We start from the raw sequence: 23,989 nt of genomic DNA, 5'->3' as shown, positions 1-23,989 counted from the left end.
CAATATCAATAGAAAATGATATCTGCTTAGTATGATTATATCTTAAATACACAGAAATATACACTACCGTTCAAAAGTTTGGGGTCACTTAGAAATGTCCTTGTTTTTGAAAGAAAAGCAAATTTTTTGTGCATTAAAATAACATCAAATTGATCAGAAATACAGTGTAGACATTGTTAATGTTGTAAATGACTATTGTAGCTGTAAGCGGCTGATTTTTAATGGAATATCTACATAGGCGAAAATAGGCCCATTATCAGCAACCATCACTCCTGTGTTCCAATGGCACGTTGTGTTAGCTAATCCAAGTTTATCATTTTAAAAGGCTAATTGATCATTAGAAAACCCTTTTGCAATTATGTTCGCACAGCTGACAATTGTTGTCCTGATTAAAGAAGCAATAAAACTGGCCTTCTTTAGACTAGTTGAGCATCTGGAGCATCAGCATTTGTGGGTTCGTTTACAGGCTCAAAATGGCCAGAAACAAATAACTTTCTTCTGAAACTCGTCAGTCTATTCTTGTTCGGAGAAATTAAGGCTATTCCATGAGAGAAATTGCCAAGAAACTGAAGAGCTCATACAACGCTGTGTACTACTCCCTTCACAGAACAGCGCAAACTGGCCCTAACCAGAATAGAAAGAGTGGGAGGCCCCGGTGCACAACTGAGCAAGAGGACAGGTACATTAATGTCTCGTTTGAGAAACAGATGCCTCACATGTCCTCAACTGTCAGCTTCATTAAATAGTACCCGCTAAACACCAGTCTCAACAGTGAAGAGGCTACTCCGGGATGCTGGCCTTCTAGGCAGAGTTGCAAAGAAAAAGCCATATCGCTGTTCCATGTCTGTGTTCTTTTGCCCATCTTAATATTTTCTGTTTATTGGCCAGTCTGAGATACGGCTTTTTCTTTGCAACTCTGCCTAGAAGGCCAGCATCCCAGAGTTGCCTCTTCACTGTTGACGTTGAGACTGGTGTTTTGCGGGTACTATTTAACAAAGCTGCCAGTTGAGGACTTGTGAGGCGTCTGTTACAAATATTTACTGTATTTATAAAAAATGTTTGCAATGCAATCATTCTGGAGTATATCTCCACAACCCATAGAAGAAACAGTCACATTTGCTACCATATACAGTCAACCCATTATAATATAAAGCGTTAGATGAACACAAAATGTACATACATTGACATTCCACTTCATTAATTTGACATTACAGATGAAAGATTACACAATAACACAACAGATTAAAGTTATAATTCAGTGTATCAAGCTGGTGAGATCTTGTGAAGTAGCGTTTGAGTCTGCAGACTTTGTCTTTGAATGTACAGAGGTGGAGATGCCCAGACTAGTGGGCACAGTTCCAAACAGACTCCTAGCTCCAACCCCTGGGCCCATAGGGCTCTGATCAAAAGTAGAGCATTATGTAGGGAATATAGTGGCATTTGGGACACACATTTAGCCTATACTGTAGATCTGAAAAGTCTAAACTTTCCCTCTGATAGGGTGGAATGTCAGCCATATTGCTTTGATTGGGCATAACATTTTCAGACATTCCCTGGTGAGTAGATAGATAACAAAAAAACAGAAGAACAACAATGCATTCTTCCTTATTGCGATGAGAACCATGATTGCTTTTGGCTGGGTACAGGAAGCAGTTTCTGGGGAAGCCATGCCATTGGTCAAATCGTACCAATTCAAGAACCACTGACTGGTTAGCTCTAGTCTCTACTACTGGATTATTGCAGAAAAAATACAGTATGTATGAAATAGATCAGAGAGAGTTACTCAATGGATTATTTACAACAGTCAGAGAAATAGAGCTGCTAATGATATAGACCATCCCTCAGAACAGTACGTGAAGACTAATCAAGATCAGCTGATCATGTGTAGCTACACTCACTGCATGGCAACATATGACCAAATCCTCCGCAGCTAAAGACTTCAACAAATACATGTTTGGTGTGGAGTCATACTTGAGCCTGGATGCTACAGAAGACTAGATGAGCGAGGGGAGGTAGAGTTCCAGGGAAGAGCGGGGCGGGTGAGTCCGGGGGAGTAGAAGGAGGAGGTAGTGGTTCACCAAAATGAAAGATCAACAGTGAATCGCAACTGAAGAACGGAGAAGAGGTAATTGAGTCTGACTCTTCTGTGAGCACAGAGAGAGAGGAAAAGACAGTAAAGAGAGAATGAGAAAAGAGAGACAGCGAGAAAAATATTAAATAGAGTGAGGATGAAAGAGAGACATGGCTAATAAGCTGCTCCTCCATATTTAATCAGAGCGGAGGTGTTTGAGTGGTTGGTCTCAACACACACCTCTTCCCGGTTTCTCTCAGCTACAGCATAATCCACTCATCTGAGAGGAGAGGAGGACAGGAGAGAGAGAGAGAACGAGAGCAAGAGAGAACGAGAGAGAGAGAGAAGGACTATTTATTATTAATCCGAGTCAACAATAGACTGTTGATTACTGTCTGTGCGGGATATTTACAATGTGCCATCAACAACAGCCAAACGTCAATACCTGCTATGGCATAAAATTGCTGCTGTCTGTGTAAACACACAGAAACGCTTTGTAAACACCCAGGACAGCTGAGAACTGGCTCACATGCACATTGCTCACATGCACATTGCACCAGAGCATGTACATTCATAGAGATTGGAGGCCATGGTGCAGGTGCACCAGAAGTCAGAGCAGTTTCGCAGTAGGGCAGTTAAGGACAGGGTGCAAAGTACTTCACCACAAGATCCACCCCACACCCAACTTTTGTTCAGGGCACACAGCATGATTACGCCATTACTACAGCTGGCCTCACTCAGTAAAATGTCTGTGTGTGTCAGTTACACCTGTATACAGAAGAAAACAGCAAACCGTCTTTGACATTCACTGTGTGTTCTCTTCCTGAAAGGTAAAAAAGTCTATTCTACTTCAATCTCTGGGCAAGAACTATAAAACCTGCCCGCTCTCCTGTCTTCCCTCCAACCTGTTCAACCTGTTGCAACCCTGGCTGTTGCACAACTAATCAGACAGTCACCATAGAGCTTCAACTCTCCATGCTGATATGAAGAGGATCACTATGTACCTCCAGGATGACGTCTCAGAGCCATGGATACGGAGAGATGACGTGGTCTGGTCAGCCTAGCCAGAGGTTTAACACATTAAAAGGTCATGAAATAATCAACTGCAGGTTTGATGTCAGCGTTGCTGTTAAGTTGTTGGGGAACCTAATCTGGAGTGAAAACCATGCCTGCTGTCTCTGGTTAAACCATCCTCACCAGGTAATTATTATTGAGCATGCAGCAATCTGTAGAAAACTGGAACTATTTCTCAAGACCCGCTAAAACCCCTTCAGGGTATGTATACTGAACAAAAATATAAATTCAACATGTAAAGTGTTGGTCCCATGTTTCACAAGCTGAAATAAAACATCCCAGAAATGTTCCATACACACAAAGCTTATTTCTCTCATTTTGTGCACAAATGTTTACATCCCAATTAGTGGGGATTTCTCCTTTGCCAAGATAATCCATCCACCGGTCAGGTGTGGCATATCAAGAAGCTGATTAAACAGAATGATCATTAAACAGGTGCACCTTGTGCTGGGGACAATAAATGGCCACTAAAATGTACAGTTGTGTCACACAACACATTGCCACAGATATCTCAAGATGGAGCATGCAATTGGCATGATGATTGCAGGAATGTCCACCAGAGCTGTTGCCAGATAATTAAATGTTAATTTCTCTACCATAAGCCACCCCCAACATCATTTGAGAGAATTTGGCAGTACGTCCAACCGGCTTCACAACCGCAGACCATGTGGCCTGCCCAGGACCTCCACATTCAGCTTCTTCACCTGTGGAATCGTCGGAGAACAGCCACTGGACAGCTGATGAAACTGAGGAGTATTTCTGTCCATTATAAAGCACTTTCGTGGGGAAAAACATATTCTGATTGGCTAGGCCTGGCTCCCCAGTGAGTGGGCCTGGCTCCCTTGTGTGTGAGCCTATGCCAGGGTTCATCAACTAGATTTAGCCGGGGGTTGTTTTTTTTCCTGAAGCGAATGGTCGGCGGGCCGGAACACAATTACAAATCATTTGTAGACTGCAAATTGACTAAACAGATATGTTTGACTAAAACATAATTGTTTCAAACCTTGCTTACATTTGTATAACATCACGTCTCTCTATTATGCGTGGGAATACTTGGGAACAAATTTCTTCAATTAAAATCACTTGGGGCTGATTTCCTTTTTTTTTTTACAGTCTTTTATATCCAACAATGAAAATTCAAAAAACAATTGCTCAGAAAACTTAGGGGGACAAATAAAACCACCCGCGGATAAAATGTCTCCGCCTGCCGCCAGTTAAGGAACCCTGGCATTGCCCTCCCAGGCCCACCCATGGCTGCGCCCTTGCCTAGTCATGTGAAATCCATAGATTAGGGCCTAATGACTTTATTTCAATTGACTAACTTCCTTATATGAACTCAGTAAAATCGCTGAAATTGTTGAGTTTATATTTTTGTTCAGTGTATATTTCACAGTGGGAAATAAAAAAGACATACCATTCAATTTTCAGCCTTACATACCGTAACATTTTAAAATAAGTCAATACAAAATGAATCCTCCATAAAATATGCTCTTTTCAGAGCGACCCGCAGACACCATAATCAATTTAAGTTTTAATCTATTGCTGTCATTTTCCCCTCTAAAAGAACACGTCTCTCTTTCTCTCATATCACTGCAGAGCCCCAAAGCTGGAAGAAGAACAGAAGACTGTATTGGGGGTAACACTACCCCCCCCCCCGGCTTATTAGACCACATTAATATTCCACACACACTTTTTTTCCAACAGCGAATTACAGTAGAGTGGAAAGGGTTCCAGGTCTTTGCAGCAGTGCTGTGATGCAGTGTAGAGGAGCATCCTGCTCCTACTGTAGGTGCTTCTGATTGCAGTTCCATGTGGATGGATGATTAGTGGGTGGCAGCCATTGTTGTTGCCGTTGTTAGTCTTGATATGATGAGTTACCACAGTGTCAGTATGGGGCAGGATCAGTCAATGTTTCAAACATTTTGAGACAGGATCTCCCACCAACCACACCCTCTTTAACCCATCTCAATATCCACTCCTCCTCCTCATCCTCCTCATCCTCACCCCTGGATGAGTCCCAGCAGCCCCTGAAGGCCCAGTGATGACACCCAGAGCATTTCCACCAGGTTGTACTGCCAGTAGCCCATTAGGAAGCCAAACAGCACGTCGGTCACGTTGTGTCTGCCCAGCAGCACCCGGCTCAGCCCCACCAGACCAGACCACAAGAACACCAGCACCCTGAGGGGTGCGGCCAGGACCAGGTGGGCCAGCAAGAAGCGGGCACACATGGCTGCGCGGGTGGCGTGCCCCGAGGGGAAGGAGAAGCGGTCCACGGAGAAGGTGGCGAACATGTCCATGCGGTTGTGGGACGGGCGGCGCCGACGGACGACAGCTTTCACGATGCCAACCAGGATCAGGTCTATAATGAGAGCTGAGGGGAGGGAGGAGAGAGTTGGGGGGTAAGGGGTGGTGAAAAAGGGAGGTGAGGAGAGAGAGGATGCAGAGTGTGGAGGGAGATGAAAGAGAGATAGACAGTCAGCAAACAGTAGGTCTACACAGCACACAGTTGGAAAACAAACAAATGTATGCACACACACACACACACTAATGAATACACAGACATCCAGCATTAGCAGCAAAACACTTTGCACACACTAATAATATCCCATCATCTTTCCACCAAAATAAAAAATATCTTGGACAACTATTTTCCCCCTGGGACAAGTGGATTGATTGAGTGTTATCTCTCTCCATCCTACAAACCGTAAAGGGATCATGAACAAGCTGTGGCTGATAATAAAGTCATCTTAATTCTAGCAGACATCATTGTGAGACACCATTAACCTCTACACCGGTTTGATCCTCACCTCTTCCCAAACATCACGCTGTCTCACACACAGACACACATGCAGTCTCACACACACATTCTGTCACATACACACACACAAGCTCAGTGACAGCTTTGGCCTTTTGCCAGAGAGAGGGGAGAGAGGAGAGAGCTGTGGTCTTCATCTTAGAGGTGTCCTCCTCTGGGCTGTAAAGGAGCAGCTGTCTTTGGCTCCTGCAGCTCCTCTGACTGCATCACATAGCAACAGACTACCACTGACTACCACTCAGTCGGCACACGCTGCTACTGTACTGATCAGACCCCGTATACTGCAGGGTCATTCCATGTCATTTCAGCACACCATGACACCCAGCATCTCAGATTGTTCTGAAATCGTTTCTGTAGTTGGAAACAGATAAGATTAGCATTCCTGAAATATAATTTTGTTGAAATATAATTTGATCATTTGAAATTAAGCTAATGGATTGGACCCAAATTGCCCATTTTAAATGATAGGACTCATAATATTCAATAAGTATAGCACATAACATCCAATTTGGACAAAAACAATGAGTAAGACATGAGGATTCCAAAGAGTTGGTCAAAAGACACCCATGGACTCCCCTTACCAATGCCAACAACAAGTAAACAATATCACTTCTCTGTGTTTCTTCATCTTCATTCTCAGTGAGTTTTATATTTTTTTCCCCTGTTCAGAAAAATTAGTTGCTAGGTTTATGTCCCATCCTACATCCTGATATTTAAAGCATCCCCACAATGTTAAAGGGATAGTTCACACAAATCCCAAAAGGGACATCAGCAACCCATGCTTTGGTTTTGTTTTCCTAGCCAATGTTTTAAATGCTAGTCCATGGTACCTATATCAGCATTTTAATTGGATTTGTGCCAAAAATGCTAAAAACGTTTGCATTTTAAAACAGTGGCAACGTAAACAAAACCATTTAAAGCATGGGTTGCTGTCGTACCTTGTCCATAGACTGCTGACAGATTAAGGAAACCAATATGTAATTTGAGTCAACTATCCCTTTAACATTGAAGATGTGGGATTATTTTCTTGTATCCCTTAAAAGCAGGAACAGTACTATCTAGTGGTCTGAACCTGGTAATATTAGAATGCAGGAAGGAACATAAACCTGACAACTTGAATGCCACATTTTTCTGAACGGGGGGGGAAATATCCCCAAATTCACTGAAAATGCATTACAGAAACAATACTCCAAGCCGCAGCTCCATACTACTTGTCAAACACAGAAAACTGATACTGTATACTCGTTGGCGGCTTTTGACTATTTCCTCATGTCTTACTCATTGTTGGAATTTTTGGGGGTCCAAATTGCAATTAATTAGCGAATTAGAGCTCTAATTATATTTCAACAAAATAATGTTTCAGGAATGCTAATCTTATCCGTTTCTAACTACAGAAATGATTTCAGAACAATCAGATGGTGATTGTCAAAATCCTCTTTCTTGTGCTTTTTGATGTGGAACAACCCATGCACACTGCAGAGGACCTCTGGCTGTCTCTCTGGCTGGCTGTTTATTTTTCTGTCCGTCTTTCTCCCTCCCCACCACCACTACTACTACACAGCAACAGGGGAGATTGTCTGTCTCTTCAAGAGTGCCTGACTGTTTATAGAGCTGGAAAACTCCAGATGACAATTCTCTGCCTACTCTCCCCTGTATGTGTGTGTGTGTGTGTATGTGTATTTCTAGCATTAGCATTGTTAGTGTGTGTACACGTTTACTCAGTGTGTGTGCACGCATCTGGGATCAGAAGAGTGTGTGTGTGTTTACTGAAGTCCCTGAGTCAGACATCTGAGTTCTAGGTGTCTGTCTGGCTTGGCAACCAGTGCCTGCACAACAATCTATTGTAATACTCAGCTAGGCCTAATCCCAATAATCTCCTAAATATTGCCTCAAGAGGAGAGAAACAGTGGAGGAGAGAAACCAGTGGAGCCCAGGATGAACAGTGGGATGACAGTAACAGGTGAGAAGGAGCTGGCACCGAAGGAAGGAAAGGAAAAACAGAAGACATAAAATATTGTGGAGGGAAGGATGAAATTGGTGTATAGTGGGTGTGTCAGCTGTAAGGCTGGACTGGGGTTGATGAGGGGACGGATGCATGCTAATTAGGATAAAGGAGGTGCGGGCCAAATCCTTTCCTTCCCTAATCTCATCAGACTTCTCTGTACTGATATTCATCTGAAAGCGCGAGATGGGGGTGAAAAACAACAGGGTGGATGCATACATCTACCTGTTCTAACATTATTACAGAAAGACAAGAGAGGAAACCATTTCAGAATATTTCTGTAGACTACCCACAGATCTAATAAAAACACCAACATAGACATTCATTATTTAGAGGTTGAGTATCACGCCTTCCTGGCAGGGTGAGTCAGCGTGTGTGTGTGAGCAGTAAAAATGGCTGGGGATGGAGATGCATGACAATAAGAACAGGCGGAGGCATTCTATGGAGGCAACATAATAGGAGCTTTCCGGCTATGTATGGGAGGCTTCCTGTTAGAATGAGGCCATTATGAATAATACAATTAATATGATATCATATTTACCCATGAAGAGGTTTAGCATAACCTCCTGTCCTGCTGCACTGTCAGCCTTGTACAGGCCGTAGGCTGTCCCGACCAGCCATGGTATTCCATGTCCAGAAATCTCTATCAGTTTCATCAATGGTCTAACGCTGCCCCAGGAGGAATCTTCACAGGCACACACCCCCAGCCGCTTGGAAAGCCACAGGTCTATGGCGAGGAGGGAGCTGAGGGCTATCCCGATAAATGAAGGGTTGAGCCGCATACAATCCTCTTCGGGCATGCCTGTGTTGGAGGAGGTGGAGGACCCGGAGCCCCTTCGCCGGGTAGGGCTCTCAGATGCCCGCAGTCTGGCTGCAGCGGTTGGGTCGGAACCCTGCCGTTGGAGGAGAGTGGGTGGAGGGGTTCGGTTCAGCGACATGAACTCGTAGCGTCCGTTGCCGTTGGTGCTGCCACTGAGACCTGCGCTTCCACCTGCGCTGCGATTTGCACTGTTTTTGGTTTTAGGAGAAGGCATTTTGTTTCGTTTCTGGTTATTAAAATCAGGTGTTAATAAATCGAAGGGGACGTTTATCAAAATAAAGGTTTTTGTGCCGCTCAACTCATCGAGTTTCAGGTGACAATTTCTCTAACGTCCGCTAACAGTTTCCTGAATTGCCATCTTTGTTTTCTTCATCTTCTTCATCTTCTTCTTCTTTTTTCTTTTTTCTTCTTCTTCTTTTTCTTTTTCTATGGTATATTGTCGATCGCACAATGTAATATACATCCTGCCACCTACTGTGCGGGATGATAACAAATGATTATTTACAATGACGGCCTACCACAGTCAAACCCTAACCCAAACCCAAATCCCCTAACCGGGACGTCACTGGGCCAATTCTGCGCCGCCCTATGGGACTCCCGATCACAACAGGTTTTTTGAAATATCTTATTTACATAAGTATTCAGACCCTTTCCTATGAGACTCGAAATTGAGCTCAGGTGCATCCTATTTCCATTGATCATCCTTGAGATGTTTCTACAACTTGATTGGAGTCCACCTGTGGTAAATTCAATTGATTGGACATGATTCAGAAAGGCTCACACCTGTCTATACAAGGTCCCACAGTTGACAGTGCATGTCAGAGCGAAAAAACAAAGCCATGAGGTCTATTGAGTTCTGAGAATATGAAAATATACTTATTCATGTCACTGATGGAGTGCTAAGGTTTAGAGGGTCTACATCAGAAGCAAATGGTTATAGGAGGAAGGTATATAGTGTGTGCAACTAAGCTTGGAATGTGTTGAGTGCAGGGAAGAGATTACACATGGAAGGCATTTGATAAGGGGAGACGGGTGGAGATCTTAGAAACTAACAATGTCACTGAGGGAGAGAGGGTAATGTATAACATTTACATTATGTCAGAACCCAATGGTCACCCTGACAGACCTCCAGAGTTCCTCTGTGGAGATAGGAGAACCTTCCAGAAGGACTTATGGTAGAATGGCGAGATGGAAGCCACTTCTCAGTAAAAGGCACATGACAGCCCGCTTGGAGTTTGCCAAAAAGCACCTAAAGGATTCTCTGCTCAGATGAAACCAAGATTGAAATCTTTGGCCTGAATGCTAAGCATCATGTCGGAGGAAATCTGGCACCATCCCTACGGTAAAGCATGGTGGTGGTAGCATCATGCTGTGGGGATGTTTTTGAGCGGCATGGACTTGGAGACTATTCAGGACCGAGGGAAATATGAATGGAGCAAAGTACAGTGTTCCTTGATGAAAACCTGCCCTGTTAGAGCTGCTCCAGTCAACTGTAAGTGCTGTTGTTGTGAAGTGGAAACATCTAGGAGCAACAACAGCTCAGCCCTGAAGTGGTAGGCCACACAAACTCACAGAAAGGTACCGCTGAGTGCTAAAGCGTGTAGTGCGTAAAAATCACAATAACTGTTCGTCAGGAGCTTAATGAAATGGGTTTGCATGGCCAAACAGCCACACAAAAGCAATACGCAATGCCAAACGTCGGCTGGAGTAGTGTAAAGCGCTCTGCCGTTGGACTTTGGAGCAGTGGAAACGCGTTCTCTGGAGTGATGAATCACACCTCACCATCTGGCAGACCGACGGGCGAATCTGGGCTTGGCGGATGCCAGGAGAACGCTACCTGCCCGACTGCATAGTGGCAACTGTAATGTTTGGTGGATGAGGAATAATGGTCTGGGGCTGTTTTTCATGGTTCGGGCTACTACCTCAGTTCCAGTGAAGGGAAATCTTAGCGCTAGAGCATACAATGACATTCTAGACAATTATGTGCTTCCAACTTTGTGGCAACAGTTTGGGGAAGACCCGTTCCTGTTTCAGCATAACAATGCCCCCTGTGCACAAAGTGAGGTCCATACAGAAATGGTTTGTCAAGATCAGTGTGGAAGAACTTGACTGGCCTGCACAGAGCTCTGACCTCAACTCCATCAAACACCTTGGGATGAATTGGAACACCGACTGCAAGCCAGGCCTAATCGCCCATCAGTGCCCGTCCTCACTAATGCTCTTGTGGCTGAATGGAAGCAAGTCTCTGCAGAAATGTTCCAACATCTGGTGGAAAGCCTTCCCAGAAGAGTGGAGGCTGTTAATTGCAGCAAAGGCGGAACCAACTCCATTATAATGCCCATGATTTTGGAATTCGATGTTCGACGAGCAGGTGTCCACACACTTTAGGTCATGTAGTGTACATGTTGGCAAGTATCCGGCCAGCAACGTTCACTTGTCAGCGGCAACAGCTTTCACAGGCTCATCATTTGTACAAATACAGAAGGTAAAACACTTCATTATTTTGATAAATTGTTTCACAATTGGGTTATCACATTTGTGTAAACTGACATTATTTTCTACTTCTTAGATGCATATAATGTCCAGGGCATAACCTATTCTGGTGGAACCAACCTGATCACTGTGTTCACCATTCTATTTCACTTCACATCTTATGATATCTTTTTGTGAAAAAGAAAGGTGAACGCAGTGATAAGGTTGGTTACACCAGGCTAATCATAACCTCCATTGGTAATGTAATCAGTGCTTTGTGTGTGTGTCTTTATGTGTGACAGACCAGTATCTTTGATGAGCGGCCAGGAGCTGATCCATGCTCATCAATGGGGCTCTGGCAAAGAGCCTTCATCCTCACCTCTTTCTTGCCTGTTCACCAACTGTTGTCCATGGAGAGAACAGAATTAGTTAAGTCTGACTTGTTCAAACTTCAACATAGTATATGTTAGTGTCAGATATCACTTATCCCTAACTGCCATTGGTAATAGAACAATGACGGTGTGTATGTGTTCACAGATACATGAGATGCAGAGAGGCCTGGCACTCAACACATCCACTCAACACATTCACAATGAGGTGATTACTAATAGTACATTACAACACAAATGTCCAGTAATAGCAACACCCTTTTCATTCCATGTGTCACTGCTGAAATCTGCCAATTTCTACAGATGGACAGGAGGTGCTTTTGCCAGACGGCAGCCTCAGTCATTTGATGGGGAGACCATAATTGAGTAGGTTTTATCTGACCTGTTTAAACTTCAGCATTGTGCCTGTTTGTGTGTCATATATTACCAATCCTATCTGCCATAGGTAGTTGAACAGTGACTATGTGTGTATGTGTTCACAGAAACATGCATGGGGCAAACCTTGTGTATTCTGCACCAAGATCAGGGAACATGGGGAAGGTAGCCCTACTACCACTAGACAAAATGCCAATAGGCACAGTATCTGTATCGGCTAGGAATAACAATGAAAGATGAAAGGTGCACATCAAATAAAATAACATTTTATTTGTCACATACACATGGTTAGCAGATGTTAATGTGAGTGTAGCGAAATGCTTGTGCTTCTAGTTCCGACCATGCAGTAATATCTAACGAGCAATCTAATCTAACAATTTCACCAGAACTACCTTATGCACAAGTGTAAAGGAATGAATATGTACATAAAAATATATAAATGAGTGATGGCTGAATGCCAAAAACAAGACTCAGTAGATGCTAGAGTACAGTATATACATATGAGATGAGTAATGTAGGGTATGTAAACATTATATAAAGTTGCATTGTTTAAAGTGGCTAGTGATACATTTATGAGAGCGGGGTGAACAGAAAGTGCCTGTGGTTGTTGTCCTTGATGATCTTTTTGGCCTTCCAGTGACATTGGGTGGTGTAGGTGTCCTGGAGGGCAGGTAGTTTGCCCCCAGTGATGCGTTATGCAGACCTCACTACCCTCTGGAGAGTCTTGCGGTTGTTGGCAGAGCAGTTGCCGTACCAGGCGGTGATACAGCCCGACAGGATGCTCTCGATTGTGCAGCTGTAAAAGTTTGTGAGTGTTTCTGGTGACATGCCAAATTTCTTCAGCCTCCTGGGGTTGAAGAGGCGCTGCTGCGCCTTCTTCACCATGCTGTCTGTGTGGGTGGACCATTTCAGTTTGTCCGGGATGTGTACGCCAAAGAACTTAACTTCCCACCTTCTCCACTACTGTCCCGTCGATGTGGATAGGGGGGTGCTCCCTCTGCTGTTTCATGAAGTCCACGATCATCTCCTTTGTTTTGTTGACATTGAGTGTGAGGTCATTTTCCTGACACCACACTCCGAGGGCCCTCACCTCCTCCCTGTAGGCCGTTTCGTCGTTGTTGGTAATCAAGCCTACCACTGTAGTGTCATCTGCAAACTTGATGATTGAGTTGGAGGCGTGCATGGCCATGCAGTTATGGGTGAACAGGGAGTACAGGAGAGGGCTGAGAACGCACCCTTTTGGGGCCCCAGTGTTGAGGATCAGCGGGGTGGAGATTTTATTACCTACCCTCACCACATTGTTATATTAGCAGAACACTGCTTCTATGGTATAATGTAAAGGGTTGTTTATTGTACATGGACTTGTTCCTACATTTGAAAGTTATCAAAACACTTAGTTTAGAATATATTTTTACTTATAACTCATTGTGTTCCTTGTGTATTCTTTTTCTGTAATTTTTCTCTGCATTGTTGAAGGGCATTTCACTGTTAGTCTACACCTGTTGTTTACGAAGCACGTGACAAATAAAACATTATTATTATTTTTTTGATCTACATAAATTCAGCAAATGCATTCTTATTTTACTCTGTAGGCTACTGACCTATTCAAAGCTTCATCTGACATCTCACCTTACATCTGCCTGTAGTTATTTAACTCAACCTGCAGGAGGTTTGTTTGTTGTGATTGATTGTGGGAGGGGCAAGGTTCTGATAGATGGGTGTATCTTGGTGGTGGTAAGGACACCTAAGGAACACCCACATAAAACCACACTCCCAAGCCAACTCAGGTTTGGCTTCTGTCATTGCAGCCAGCATTTCTTGAGGAGCAAGCATAGAGAATGACAGAGGCCTCTAGTGGCCAAAAGGCCATTTAGCATGGGTAGCGCTATTGAGGGATTCCACCATTTTAATGTTAACAGGCTGGGTCTTTCAACTTCATTGGCTGATCCCTCCTGGTGACCCTGTTGTAGTCATGTCCAACACCTCCTTTGGCGACATTTCCTTCCAGTTCGCTGCTGCCAATGACTGGAAGGCATTGCAAAAATAGCTGAAGTTGGATACATATTTCTCTCACTAACTTTAAACATCAGCTATCCGAGCAGCTAACCAATAGCTGCAGCTGTACATAGCCCATCTGTAAATAGCCCATCCAATCTACCTACCTCATCCCCATATTTTTTAAATGTACTTTTCTGCTCTTTTGCACACCAGTATTTCTACTTGCACACCATCATCTGCACATCTATCACTCCAGTGTTAATTTGCTAAATTGTAATTACTTCGCTACTATGGCCTATTTATTGCCTTACCTCCTAACGCCATTTGCACACACTGTATATGGACTTATTTTTATTTATTTATTTTCTATTGTGTTATTGACTGTACGCTTGTTTATTCCATGTGTAACTCTGTGTTGTTGTTTGTGTCGCACTGCTTTGCTTTATCTCGGCCAGGTCGCAGTTGTAATTAAGAACTTGTTCTCAACTGGCCTACCTTGTTAAATAAAGGTGAAATAATAATACATTAAAAAAACAGATCATCAGGAGGGATAAGCCAATCGTGAATAAGAAAATTGACTACTTCAAAATGGAGATTGCCTTAATGGCGCTGCCCATGCTCCCATAATGGCACAGATACAACGATGAGTCTTATATCTATCTCGATGGGAGCAAGCAAGCCCAAAAATGAAGCCAAATCAGAGGGTGCTGTTCCCCTTTAATTAGTTAAGTCCAGCGTTCCCTTCCAGCAATAATAATTATTCTCCTCTTTGACTGTGTATTTTTATCAGTTCTTACTTTTGCCATTAGAGAGCGATCAAATTATTTCTGGGGTTCTGTACTCTGTATTCCCGAAGTTGTTGACTGTTTTTGTGCTTGCCAGTTAGCTCGCAGATCTCAGCTGTTAGCAGTCAATTGCTAGTTGGCAGTTTCTTACTGGCGCTAAAAAATGGATGATAGACATCATTTTTTCCAGTCATTACTGAATTATTTAATGCAAGGAAGAAAACATTAAACGTCATAAACAATTCATGGTCATTGATGGTAACCTCGTAAACAATTCATTTAGACCCTGTGTTCATTTGAAACAGTTTTATTTGCTAGAATGTGTGCTGTTGCCGGCTATTAAAAGGGACAGGTGGCTATTTGAGACTGCGTAAATTTGAAGTTTTACTGCATTGTAAATGTGTGTGGGCCTTATTATGAACAAAACTTACAGCCAGATGTTGGTTTTTCCTATACTATGTAATCAGAGCCAATAATAGGCTAAGTTTGCAATACATTTTATACTAGGGCTATTAGCCTAATCTTAATAAAATGTAACTATATAAAAATGAATTTGGGAAAATAAATAGTAAACTTTACACTTGTCACCTGTGCCTCGATAGGTGGGGATGATTTTAGGTATGAAACGTTGACCCCTCCCCTGTTGTCCATTCATTCATGGTGGTGTGTAAGCCAAATAAATTCCCCTTTTGAAGCTGGAACAAAAATAAAAATAAAAGGCTCAAGCGCTCCACCATGTAATGGGAAAATGGGATTTAGGGGAGATTTGTTTTGAATGCAGTCTTGTGCCACAGATGAGACAGAAATTTCACCGGATGTACAAATGTGAAACATCCGCTTGCCGTTTCAACTCGTTACCAAATATGGAAGCCCAGTGGCCGCCAGTGGTGGAAGACGGAAAGAGATGTTGGCCGATATTCTACATATTTTCTCATCTATTAAACATTTGATCTAGATACTGTTTTATATTCCTAAAACTACAATATGTTATAAACATAGTGGGCTAAGTTTTGTAGACTTTACCCTTTGGCAAAGTTTTTTTTTTTAATCCCGTTGTTTAGAAGGAGTGCAAAGGCGCACATCACAGAGTAGACGTTCCCTAACGGAAACTGTAGATATATGATAGAAAGGGCCAATAGGATATCGCTAGTACCTGCTTGGCTTCTGCCTAGCCTGGTTTAGTTTGCATACGTTTCCTAGTTTACCCCTGTACAGTTGTTGGCGGTAATGCACTATAAATATTGGATGCAACCCGCTGTGAAACTCCACCGAAGAAGAAGAAAAAAAATACTCGTCACCTTGCCCTGGAAAGAGAACCATGCCTGGGATACTGCTAGGAGACGTGTTCCCTAACTTCGAAGCTGAGACAACGATCGGCAAGATCAAATTCCATGACTTTTTAGGAAACTCGTAAGTGCTACTTTTGTAGGCTAAAAAGTCGGTGTGATCATCTGCTATTACTTTGTATCTGCACTGCATCAGCGTACTCAATTGCAAACAGTAGCCTAATTTACTGATGGTGAATTTGTGTAACATTTTAATGTACAGACAATAACAGACTTGGTTGAATGTTCATTGCCACGAGCTCAGCGTGAAATTAGTCATACATTGAAGACACAAGTGTCATAACATGATGGTAATTATAGTCGCTAAGCACCGGTCCAGGACCAGTTTCATACAAAAAGCGAAGATCTGATCCCACATCAGATCTTAATAATTCGAACATCTACGGTAGGCGAGGCTTCACGCGGGCATCGTGGGTTTTTAAACAACGGTTTGTTACAAAATATGTTGTCCAAAATCCACATTCAAACACTATTTCAGACACATTTGGTTTGTATATAAATCCTTCCTGTTTAACATATACACTCTTGACCTTGCCCAGGTTTCCAGATAGCAATGTTTAGTATTGTAAAATCTACCAAAAAATAATACATTCTTATTTTTTATTTTATTTCAAGTACAAATGACATATCACGTGAACATTGAAGAGGGGACTCTGGGATGCTGGTCTTCTAGGCAGTTGCAAAGAAAAAGGGATATCTCAGACTGGCCAATAAACAGAAAAGATTAAGATGGGCAAAAGAACACACACTGAACAGAGTAACTCTGCCTAGAAGGCCAGCATCCCGGAGTCGCCTCTTCACTATTGACGTTGAGACCGGTGTGTTGCGGGTACTATTTAATGAAGCTGCAAGTTGAGGACTTGTGAGGTGTCTGTTTCTCAAACTAGACACTAATGTACTTGTCCTTGCTCAGTTGTGCACCAGGGCCTCCCACTCCTCTTTCTATTCTGGTTAGAGGCAGTTTGAGCTGTTCTGTGAAGGGAGTAGTACACAGCATTGTACGAGATCTTCAGTTTCTTGGACATTTCTTGCATGGAATAGCCTTCATTTCTCAGAAAAAGAATAAACAGAGTTTCAGAAGAAAAGTCTTTTGTTTCTGGCCATTTTGAACCTGTAATCGAACCCACATGCTGATGCTCCAGATACTCAGCTAGTCTAAAGGCGGCCAGTTTTATTGCTTCGTTAATCAGAACAGTTTTCAGCTGTGCTAACATAATTGCAAAAAGGTTTTCTAATGATCAATTAGCCTTTTAAAGTGATCAACTTGGATTAGCTAACACAGCATGCCATTGGAACACAGGAGTGATGGTTGCTGATAATGGGCCTATGAAGATATTCTATTTTAAAAAATCAGCATTTTCTAGGTACAATAGTCATTATCAATGTCTACACTGTATTTCTGATTTTAAAAATAAAAAGTTTTTCTTTCAAAAACAAGGATATTTCTAAGTGACTCCAAACGTTTGAACTGTAGTGTACATCTCACTCATGCGCACATCCAGACAAACAGTTGGCTTGGTCAAAGGTTTGGCTGTTGCATAAGCATGATCCAACAAACTCTTCCAAAGTGGAGGAGCAGTGCTAACAAAAGTTAACCTAACAAAGCAGAATTATACCTAATGTATTCCAGTGTTTTTATAGCTCAATCATTAACATGGGCCATGCTTTTACTCCAGTATTCATGGCTATAGTCAAATAATAGAATATAAAGTGGTAGGGATAACTGTTGGCACAGGGGAAGGCCCTCCAACATGGTAGATTGGGGGGGGTGCTCTTTCTCACACACACAAATTATTATATTGCATAACTTTTGCTTTGCAAAGCCATGTGTGTGTGTGGTGCAGCCAGAGGGGGGACTAGAGCATTTCCTGCCGCAGTTTTAAATGATCGTGCAGAACTAGAGACAAGTTCAACTTCCCCCTCTAGGGGATTTAAGTTTCTACCGAACAGAGCAAATGATTTTAGTTTTTCTACTGCCATTGCTGTGGTCCAATATGGAGGGATGAGGAGTGGTAGAGGGAAGAATATAACTTGAAACTATTACAAGTCTCAAGATAAACTGGTTTACTGTGTTTTGTTAGGGTAGCTATTTCCTTTACTCTGTAGCTAAAAGACTCATTTTGATATTTTGGCACTCTGTACAGATTAGCCAGAGATTATTCTGTTATTGCAACACCCTAACAGTCCCCCACTCAAACACTGGTGGTTGCCACAGCTCTGTTTCTAGTGCAACGGTTTTAATACATTTTCTTAAACTATTGCCATAATACAGAATGATGTGCAAATGATTGTGGTACTTCAGTAAAAACCATTCACAATAACTGTATTGTCCTACAGAAGAACACTTGTTGCTCTTCTTTGAAAAAAAATGCGAACCTCCATACTGTCCCAGTCTGACACAATGAGTGGTGGGGGAAAGGAGGAGAGTTTGTATTCCAGGACCACGTCTCTATTATTCGGATGTACTATGACACTAAAAAGGTGTGGTTCTACAAAGCATCCGTTAACAGAACCTCTAGTTTTCCTGTTCTTTTCTTCACACTCTCTACCATACATTGTTGCATCATTGGTGAACCACACATTCCAGAGACTAGTCACATGTTTTTCAGTCTTTCCTTCCACCTTCCCTCACATAGTCAGATGGTGACACTGCCTCTCATTTAGTAAAGGTTAACTGATTAAATAAAACTCACACTTGTCTAGTCTGTTTTCCTCAGCAGAGACTTACTCTCCTCCCTCTCTCCTCTCCTCCAGGTGGGGAATCCTGTTCTCCCACCCTCGGGACTTTACTCCAGTATGTACCACAGAGCTGGCCTGTGCTGCCAAGATCAGCAATGAGTTCAAGAAACGCAACGTCAAGATGATCGCGCTGTCCATCGACAGCGTGGCCGACCACCTCGCCTGGAGCAAGGTCTGTCTACCCCTCTCTCTGCATCCATTGCCTATGTGGTTCAAATGTAGAGAGCACATTCCCATACATTGCATAACTACCATATGGACAGCCTCTCACACAGGTTTACTACCATATCTGAACGCTGTCAGCCATGTCTAAATCAATATTGCACGCATACACATACCCCATGTAATCCCCCTGAGACTGCTTTAGCCTGCACAGCTGTTACACTCCATCTCAACTCCATTCACAGATGGTCATTTCTCTACAGAAATATATTGTGTAGAACATATGTTTGTCTGTGAAGTATAACAGGGAATAGTGTTAGCTTTTTATTACATTTCTATCTGCAAGTACTGAATGTTTTACCTCCCTTAAAGGCCTCTCTTGGGTCCAACAGGGGAACAAGTTCCTCTGGACTGCCAAATTCTCAAGTCTTACACTGGAGCATTAGTGATTGGACAAATGGCTTGATTGCTAGGTTACAGAAGCACCACCCCCCTCAAGTTCTCAACAAGTTGTTTGGGATGAAAAGTTAATCTCTGAAGTTCACTGAACAAATTAATCCGACCCCCTTATATATACACACACACACACCCACCTCTGTCTGAACCTGTGTGACTAATGGCAGCCTTCCTTCCCACAGTGAGGCGTATTAGTTTTGTCTGATGTCCAGTTTTTGATTAACCACACCAGCCATTACACTGCTGTCTATACTTCTGTAATCTCGGTTAACCCAGAACTAAAGTCTCACATAATTGGTCAGCTGCTCGATTTAAGTTCTGGGTCCATCCACGTTAAGAGAAGAGATCAAGAAATGCTAGAAAAAGGAGTGGAACTGGAATGAGGAGCTCCACCTTCGCTCTTTGCAAGGTACGGGCCGAATGTACCCTCCCCTTCCGGAATTTGAAAGATGCTAAAACCTGCGAAATCTGTCCAAATAACCACTGACGAAAAACCCAAATACCGGAACTGCTGCTGCTCTTATTTTGCGCATCCATTCAGTCCCAACAGATTCTCTCTGTTTACACACAGAATCTTTCCACAAGATTAACACTGCTGCTGTGAACACCAACTATCTCTACCATTTTAACATTTCTTTATAACAGACATATAACTACCCAGACTAATGGCCCCTTTTTACAATAATATTCACTCTGGCCACAACCTGCTCTAGCCCAGTCACCCTGACTGTTGTCTGTGAAAGACCTGATCTGAGCCACTCAGATCAGAGTCCGTGGTCGTCACAGGGTCAGGTTCTTTACAGATTATAGTTCTCATTGCTGTATATTATACTACATACAGTCACTGATTCTGCTGTTTGTAGTTCACATCATGAAAACAGGAGAGTGAGTTACTGAGCAAAGCAAGGACACGTTTACTCTAATATCAGTTGTGAAGGCTAAAGGCGTCACTGTTGAAAATCACAGCCAGTAAAGGTGACATGGCCCCCTGCCCTGATCATCACTGACCCCTGACCTCTCTCCCTCGGTCTGTAGGATGTGATGGCGTTTAACAGTGATGGTGCGGACTCTCCCCTGCCCTTCCCCATCATCGCTGATGATAAGAGGGAGCTTTCAGTTCAGCTGGGCATGCTGGACCCTGATGAGCTTGACAAGGATGGCATTCCCCTCACTGCACGCTGTGTGAGTATGAGGTCACAGACACATCCAGGAGATGTAAACTGCAAAATTTGTGCTGTAGAAAATGAAGATCAAATTGGTGTTTAAGACCCCTCTCCTTCGGTCCCTCCCCCAGGTGTTTGTGATTGGTCCAGATAAGAAGATGAAGCTTTCAATCTTGTACCCTGCCACCACTGGAAGGAACTTTGACGAGCTGCTCCGTGTCATCGACTCTCTGCAGCTCACCGCTCTCAAGAAGGTGGCCACACCTGTCGACTGGAAGGTACACACACACACACACACACACCTGTTGATTGAAAGTTGGTCACATCTTGATATTAGACCACTTGAAAACGTCTGACTAACTTAGATTTTGGAGAGAGTGGAGACTATGTACCATATTGTTTTTTTACTTCATATTTTTCTCTTTCTCTCCCTCACTCTCTCAGCCTGGTGAGAAGTGTATGGTTATTCCCTCCCTCTCTGATGCAGAGGCTGCTGAACTTTTCCCCAATGGCGTCACCACCAAAGAGCTGCCTTCTGGAAAGAAATACCTCCGTTACACACAGCCCTGAGCCTCGGGGGGGGCACACAAAGTCGTCCCGGACACAACCCAAAGCCCAGATAGGCCCACTGCCAAAGTATCAGCACATAGTAGTTCTATCGTTAGAGGACTTATAGCGTAACCAATCATCCCTTCAAGAGTCTTGTAGGTTTTGATGCACTAATTAAAGTATCTCACAACTTACATATTCAGTAAGCATCCATTAATCCATTCATAGTAATGTCTTCTGAGGAGCAAGGCTTTGACATGAACTTAGCATTGTACAGTGTTACTACCCCAATAAACACACTTTTGGAAGACCACTGTGGGGGGTGTTTTTTGTTGGTGGTTATGATTATTTATATATATATATATATAAAATTAGTTCTGCTTCAATACTTAGAAAATGCATCCTTCCTTCCAGTAACTGAATGTTAACTTTGCTTTCAATTGAATTATTTTGAGTTTAAAAAAAACTTGCACCGATCACATCTAATCTACAGATCAGTGTTGACCTCACGGAAGGAAAGAAACATCTGTTTGACCAGTATACAAACTGGAGGTAATTGCTTCCTGTAAGGATTCTGTGCATCAGATAAAAGCTGAGGCCTTAGAATAATGGACAGTGTTTTGGTTTAGTACTTGAGTCCCAAAAGCCAAGGGGCCTAATTTATCAAATGTAAGAAAACAAGTCTGTGCATAAACCATCAATGGGATAATTTCCACCCAAGTTGTGAGATTTACCAATATGAATGTTTGCTTAAGTGTGCATAAATGTATGCATGGCCATCGTGCATATGCACAGTTCCAAGTGGTGGAATAAGGGAACTACTTGTCAAGCATAGCATTGAGTAATACTTCAAAATCATTTATCAATATCCATTGTGAATTCATACATCTTGACATGCTATATAATTCGACCACATTGCATTTAACAATAATCCGTATAAAGTACAGTAATTTGTTAAATGAGAGGTACGTGTGAAAGTTTTACCAATGTTGAAATACTTTAGACTGAGAATGAGCGATTGCTCTGATTTGGCACACGTTACATTTCGCAGAGAGCGTGTTTTTTTTGAGACCGATGTGGCTTTATCTGCAGAAAGCATCAGATATAATTTCCAAAAACGACCTTATAGGATTTTTGCGAGGATTTAAGACCTACTTTCAAAAGGCAAACTTATGCCATTCCGTTGCACATCTAAGTGCTATCCCGCGCGGCTCAGTTGGTAAAGTGGTAGAGCACGGCACTTGCAAGGCCAGGGTTGAGTTATATTCCCACGGGGGACCAGTACAAACAAAATTGAAAATGTACACACACTACTGTAAATCGCTCTGGATAAGAGCGTCTGCTAAAATGTCTATCCACCCTCGGGTATTTGACAATAGGCAAGCTCCTGCTGAAAAGTGCCTATCGGCATCTCACAGCCCTCGATGAGCCAATGTTTTGGATGCAATCATCAGTAAAACGAACAGTAACGCACCATTGCACAACAAGTTGAAGTCAAGAGGGATTTATTCGCCATTATGCCATCAATGGGTTCCCAAATACGAACGGATCAATAGACGGACCCCACATCGACATACAATCACCATCCCAAAACCATTTCAATTATGTGAACAGAAAAGGCTTCCACTCTTTATGTGCAGGTTATGTGATGAGCAAAAGACGCTACTGAATGTAGTGGCAATGGTTAGGTGGAACACATGACTAGTTCATTCTGCAGAACAGCAATGTTGGGAGCTGTTGAGGATGGACGGCTTAATGGTGAGTGTTGTCTACTCCGGTGAAATATATTTGCCATTGCTAAAGTAACTTCATTGTCCTAATGGTCCTCTCTTTGTAGCTACAACTGAGCGAGCCAAATAAAACCTTTTGGCTGTACTCAATCTCTGACACTTGCACCTCTATTTCAGTCTGAGTTTTTGGTAGCTTTGTTTAGTTGCGCCTTCTACGCAATTTTGATGTGGCCCCAGAAGGTTTAGGTGGTTTCAAGCACCCCAAAAGGTAAGAAACATTGCTGAAGAGCTGTTGTTGACAGACACTGTGCTGAAACCCTCCAATGCTTTACTCTATTTTACCAACAGATGGCAGTACATCCACGGTAATGTAAACGAGGACTTCAGCGCCATGGGGAGATTCTCTTTTGGGGAACCATCCTCTCTTTGACTCCTCCATACTCTCCTCCTTGACCTGGAAGCAGATAAGTGGTCGAGTGGCCAAGGAGAGTATCAATTAGTAAGTAGGCGAACGCAGGTGTGTCCCTACCTCCTCCCACTGAGGAAGCAAATGCCCAGAGTCCATTGCAGAACAGTTTTGACATATGCCTCATCCTCTTTGAATCGGCTGTTGTTTACTTGGGGGAGAAAAGTATGCACATATATAAAAGGGATATGCTACTTATCCCTTTATCTATAAAATGTCTAGCACAACTAGCTAAATGTATTTGTACAACTACACATGTAATATGGGAGTCCACCCTTGTAAACACAATTTGCATGATGCCACATGAGTGAAGGAGTCTCAATTCAAACAAGTGCATTTGTTTCTATATTTTCTTTCCCCTCCTTCTCGGTTACCATTGACATTTTTCAAAAGGAGGCGAGGGTAGAACGGAGGAGTTGAGCAAACCAATTGAGAATCTCCCATAGATGGCTACAGTACACTAGAGTTTGTCTTGGATTTAGTTTGAGATGTAAAATTGTAATTGTAATAAAAACATAGTTTAGAACTCAATGGTTTTGCTTTGTTTCCTGGGAATATACTTGGACTGGGACGGGGG

General features: G+C 42.8%; 2 protein-coding genes across 2 annotated transcripts; one reads left to right on the top strand and one right to left on the bottom strand.

The window, feature by feature from the left end:
- Positions 1 to 3,944: 3,944 nt before the first annotated feature.
- Positions 3,945 to 9,299, bottom strand: plpp6 (phospholipid phosphatase 6). The gene is made up of 2 exons (XM_024417949.2): positions 8,504 to 9,299; positions 3,945 to 5,516 (listed from the first exon to the last, which is right to left on the bottom strand). Exons 1-2 carry the CDS (start codon positions 8,994 to 8,996, stop codon positions 5,146 to 5,148), a joined length of 864 nt encoding a protein of 287 aa, XP_024273717.1. The 5' UTR covers positions 8,997 to 9,299; the 3' UTR covers positions 3,945 to 5,145.
- Positions 9,300 to 16,052: 6,753 nt separating this feature from the next.
- Positions 16,053 to 21,529, top strand: prdx6 (peroxiredoxin 6). The gene is made up of 5 exons (XM_024417935.2): positions 16,053 to 16,211; positions 18,902 to 19,058; positions 20,540 to 20,686; positions 20,799 to 20,945; positions 21,112 to 21,529. The coding sequence occupies exons 1-5, from the start codon at positions 16,120 to 16,122 to the stop codon at positions 21,235 to 21,237; spliced, it is 669 nt and encodes a 222-aa protein (XP_024273703.1). The 5' UTR covers positions 16,053 to 16,119; the 3' UTR covers positions 21,238 to 21,529.
- The last annotated feature ends 2,460 nt before the right edge of the window (positions 21,530 to 23,989 follow it).

The sequence above is a fragment of the Oncorhynchus tshawytscha genome, linkage group LG01, assembly GCF_018296145.1.
Source record: "Oncorhynchus tshawytscha isolate Ot180627B linkage group LG01, Otsh_v2.0, whole genome shotgun sequence".
Classification (NCBI taxonomy): domain Eukaryota; kingdom Metazoa; phylum Chordata; class Actinopteri; order Salmoniformes; family Salmonidae; genus Oncorhynchus; species Oncorhynchus tshawytscha.
This window is presented reverse-complemented; position numbering and strand designations above follow the sequence as displayed.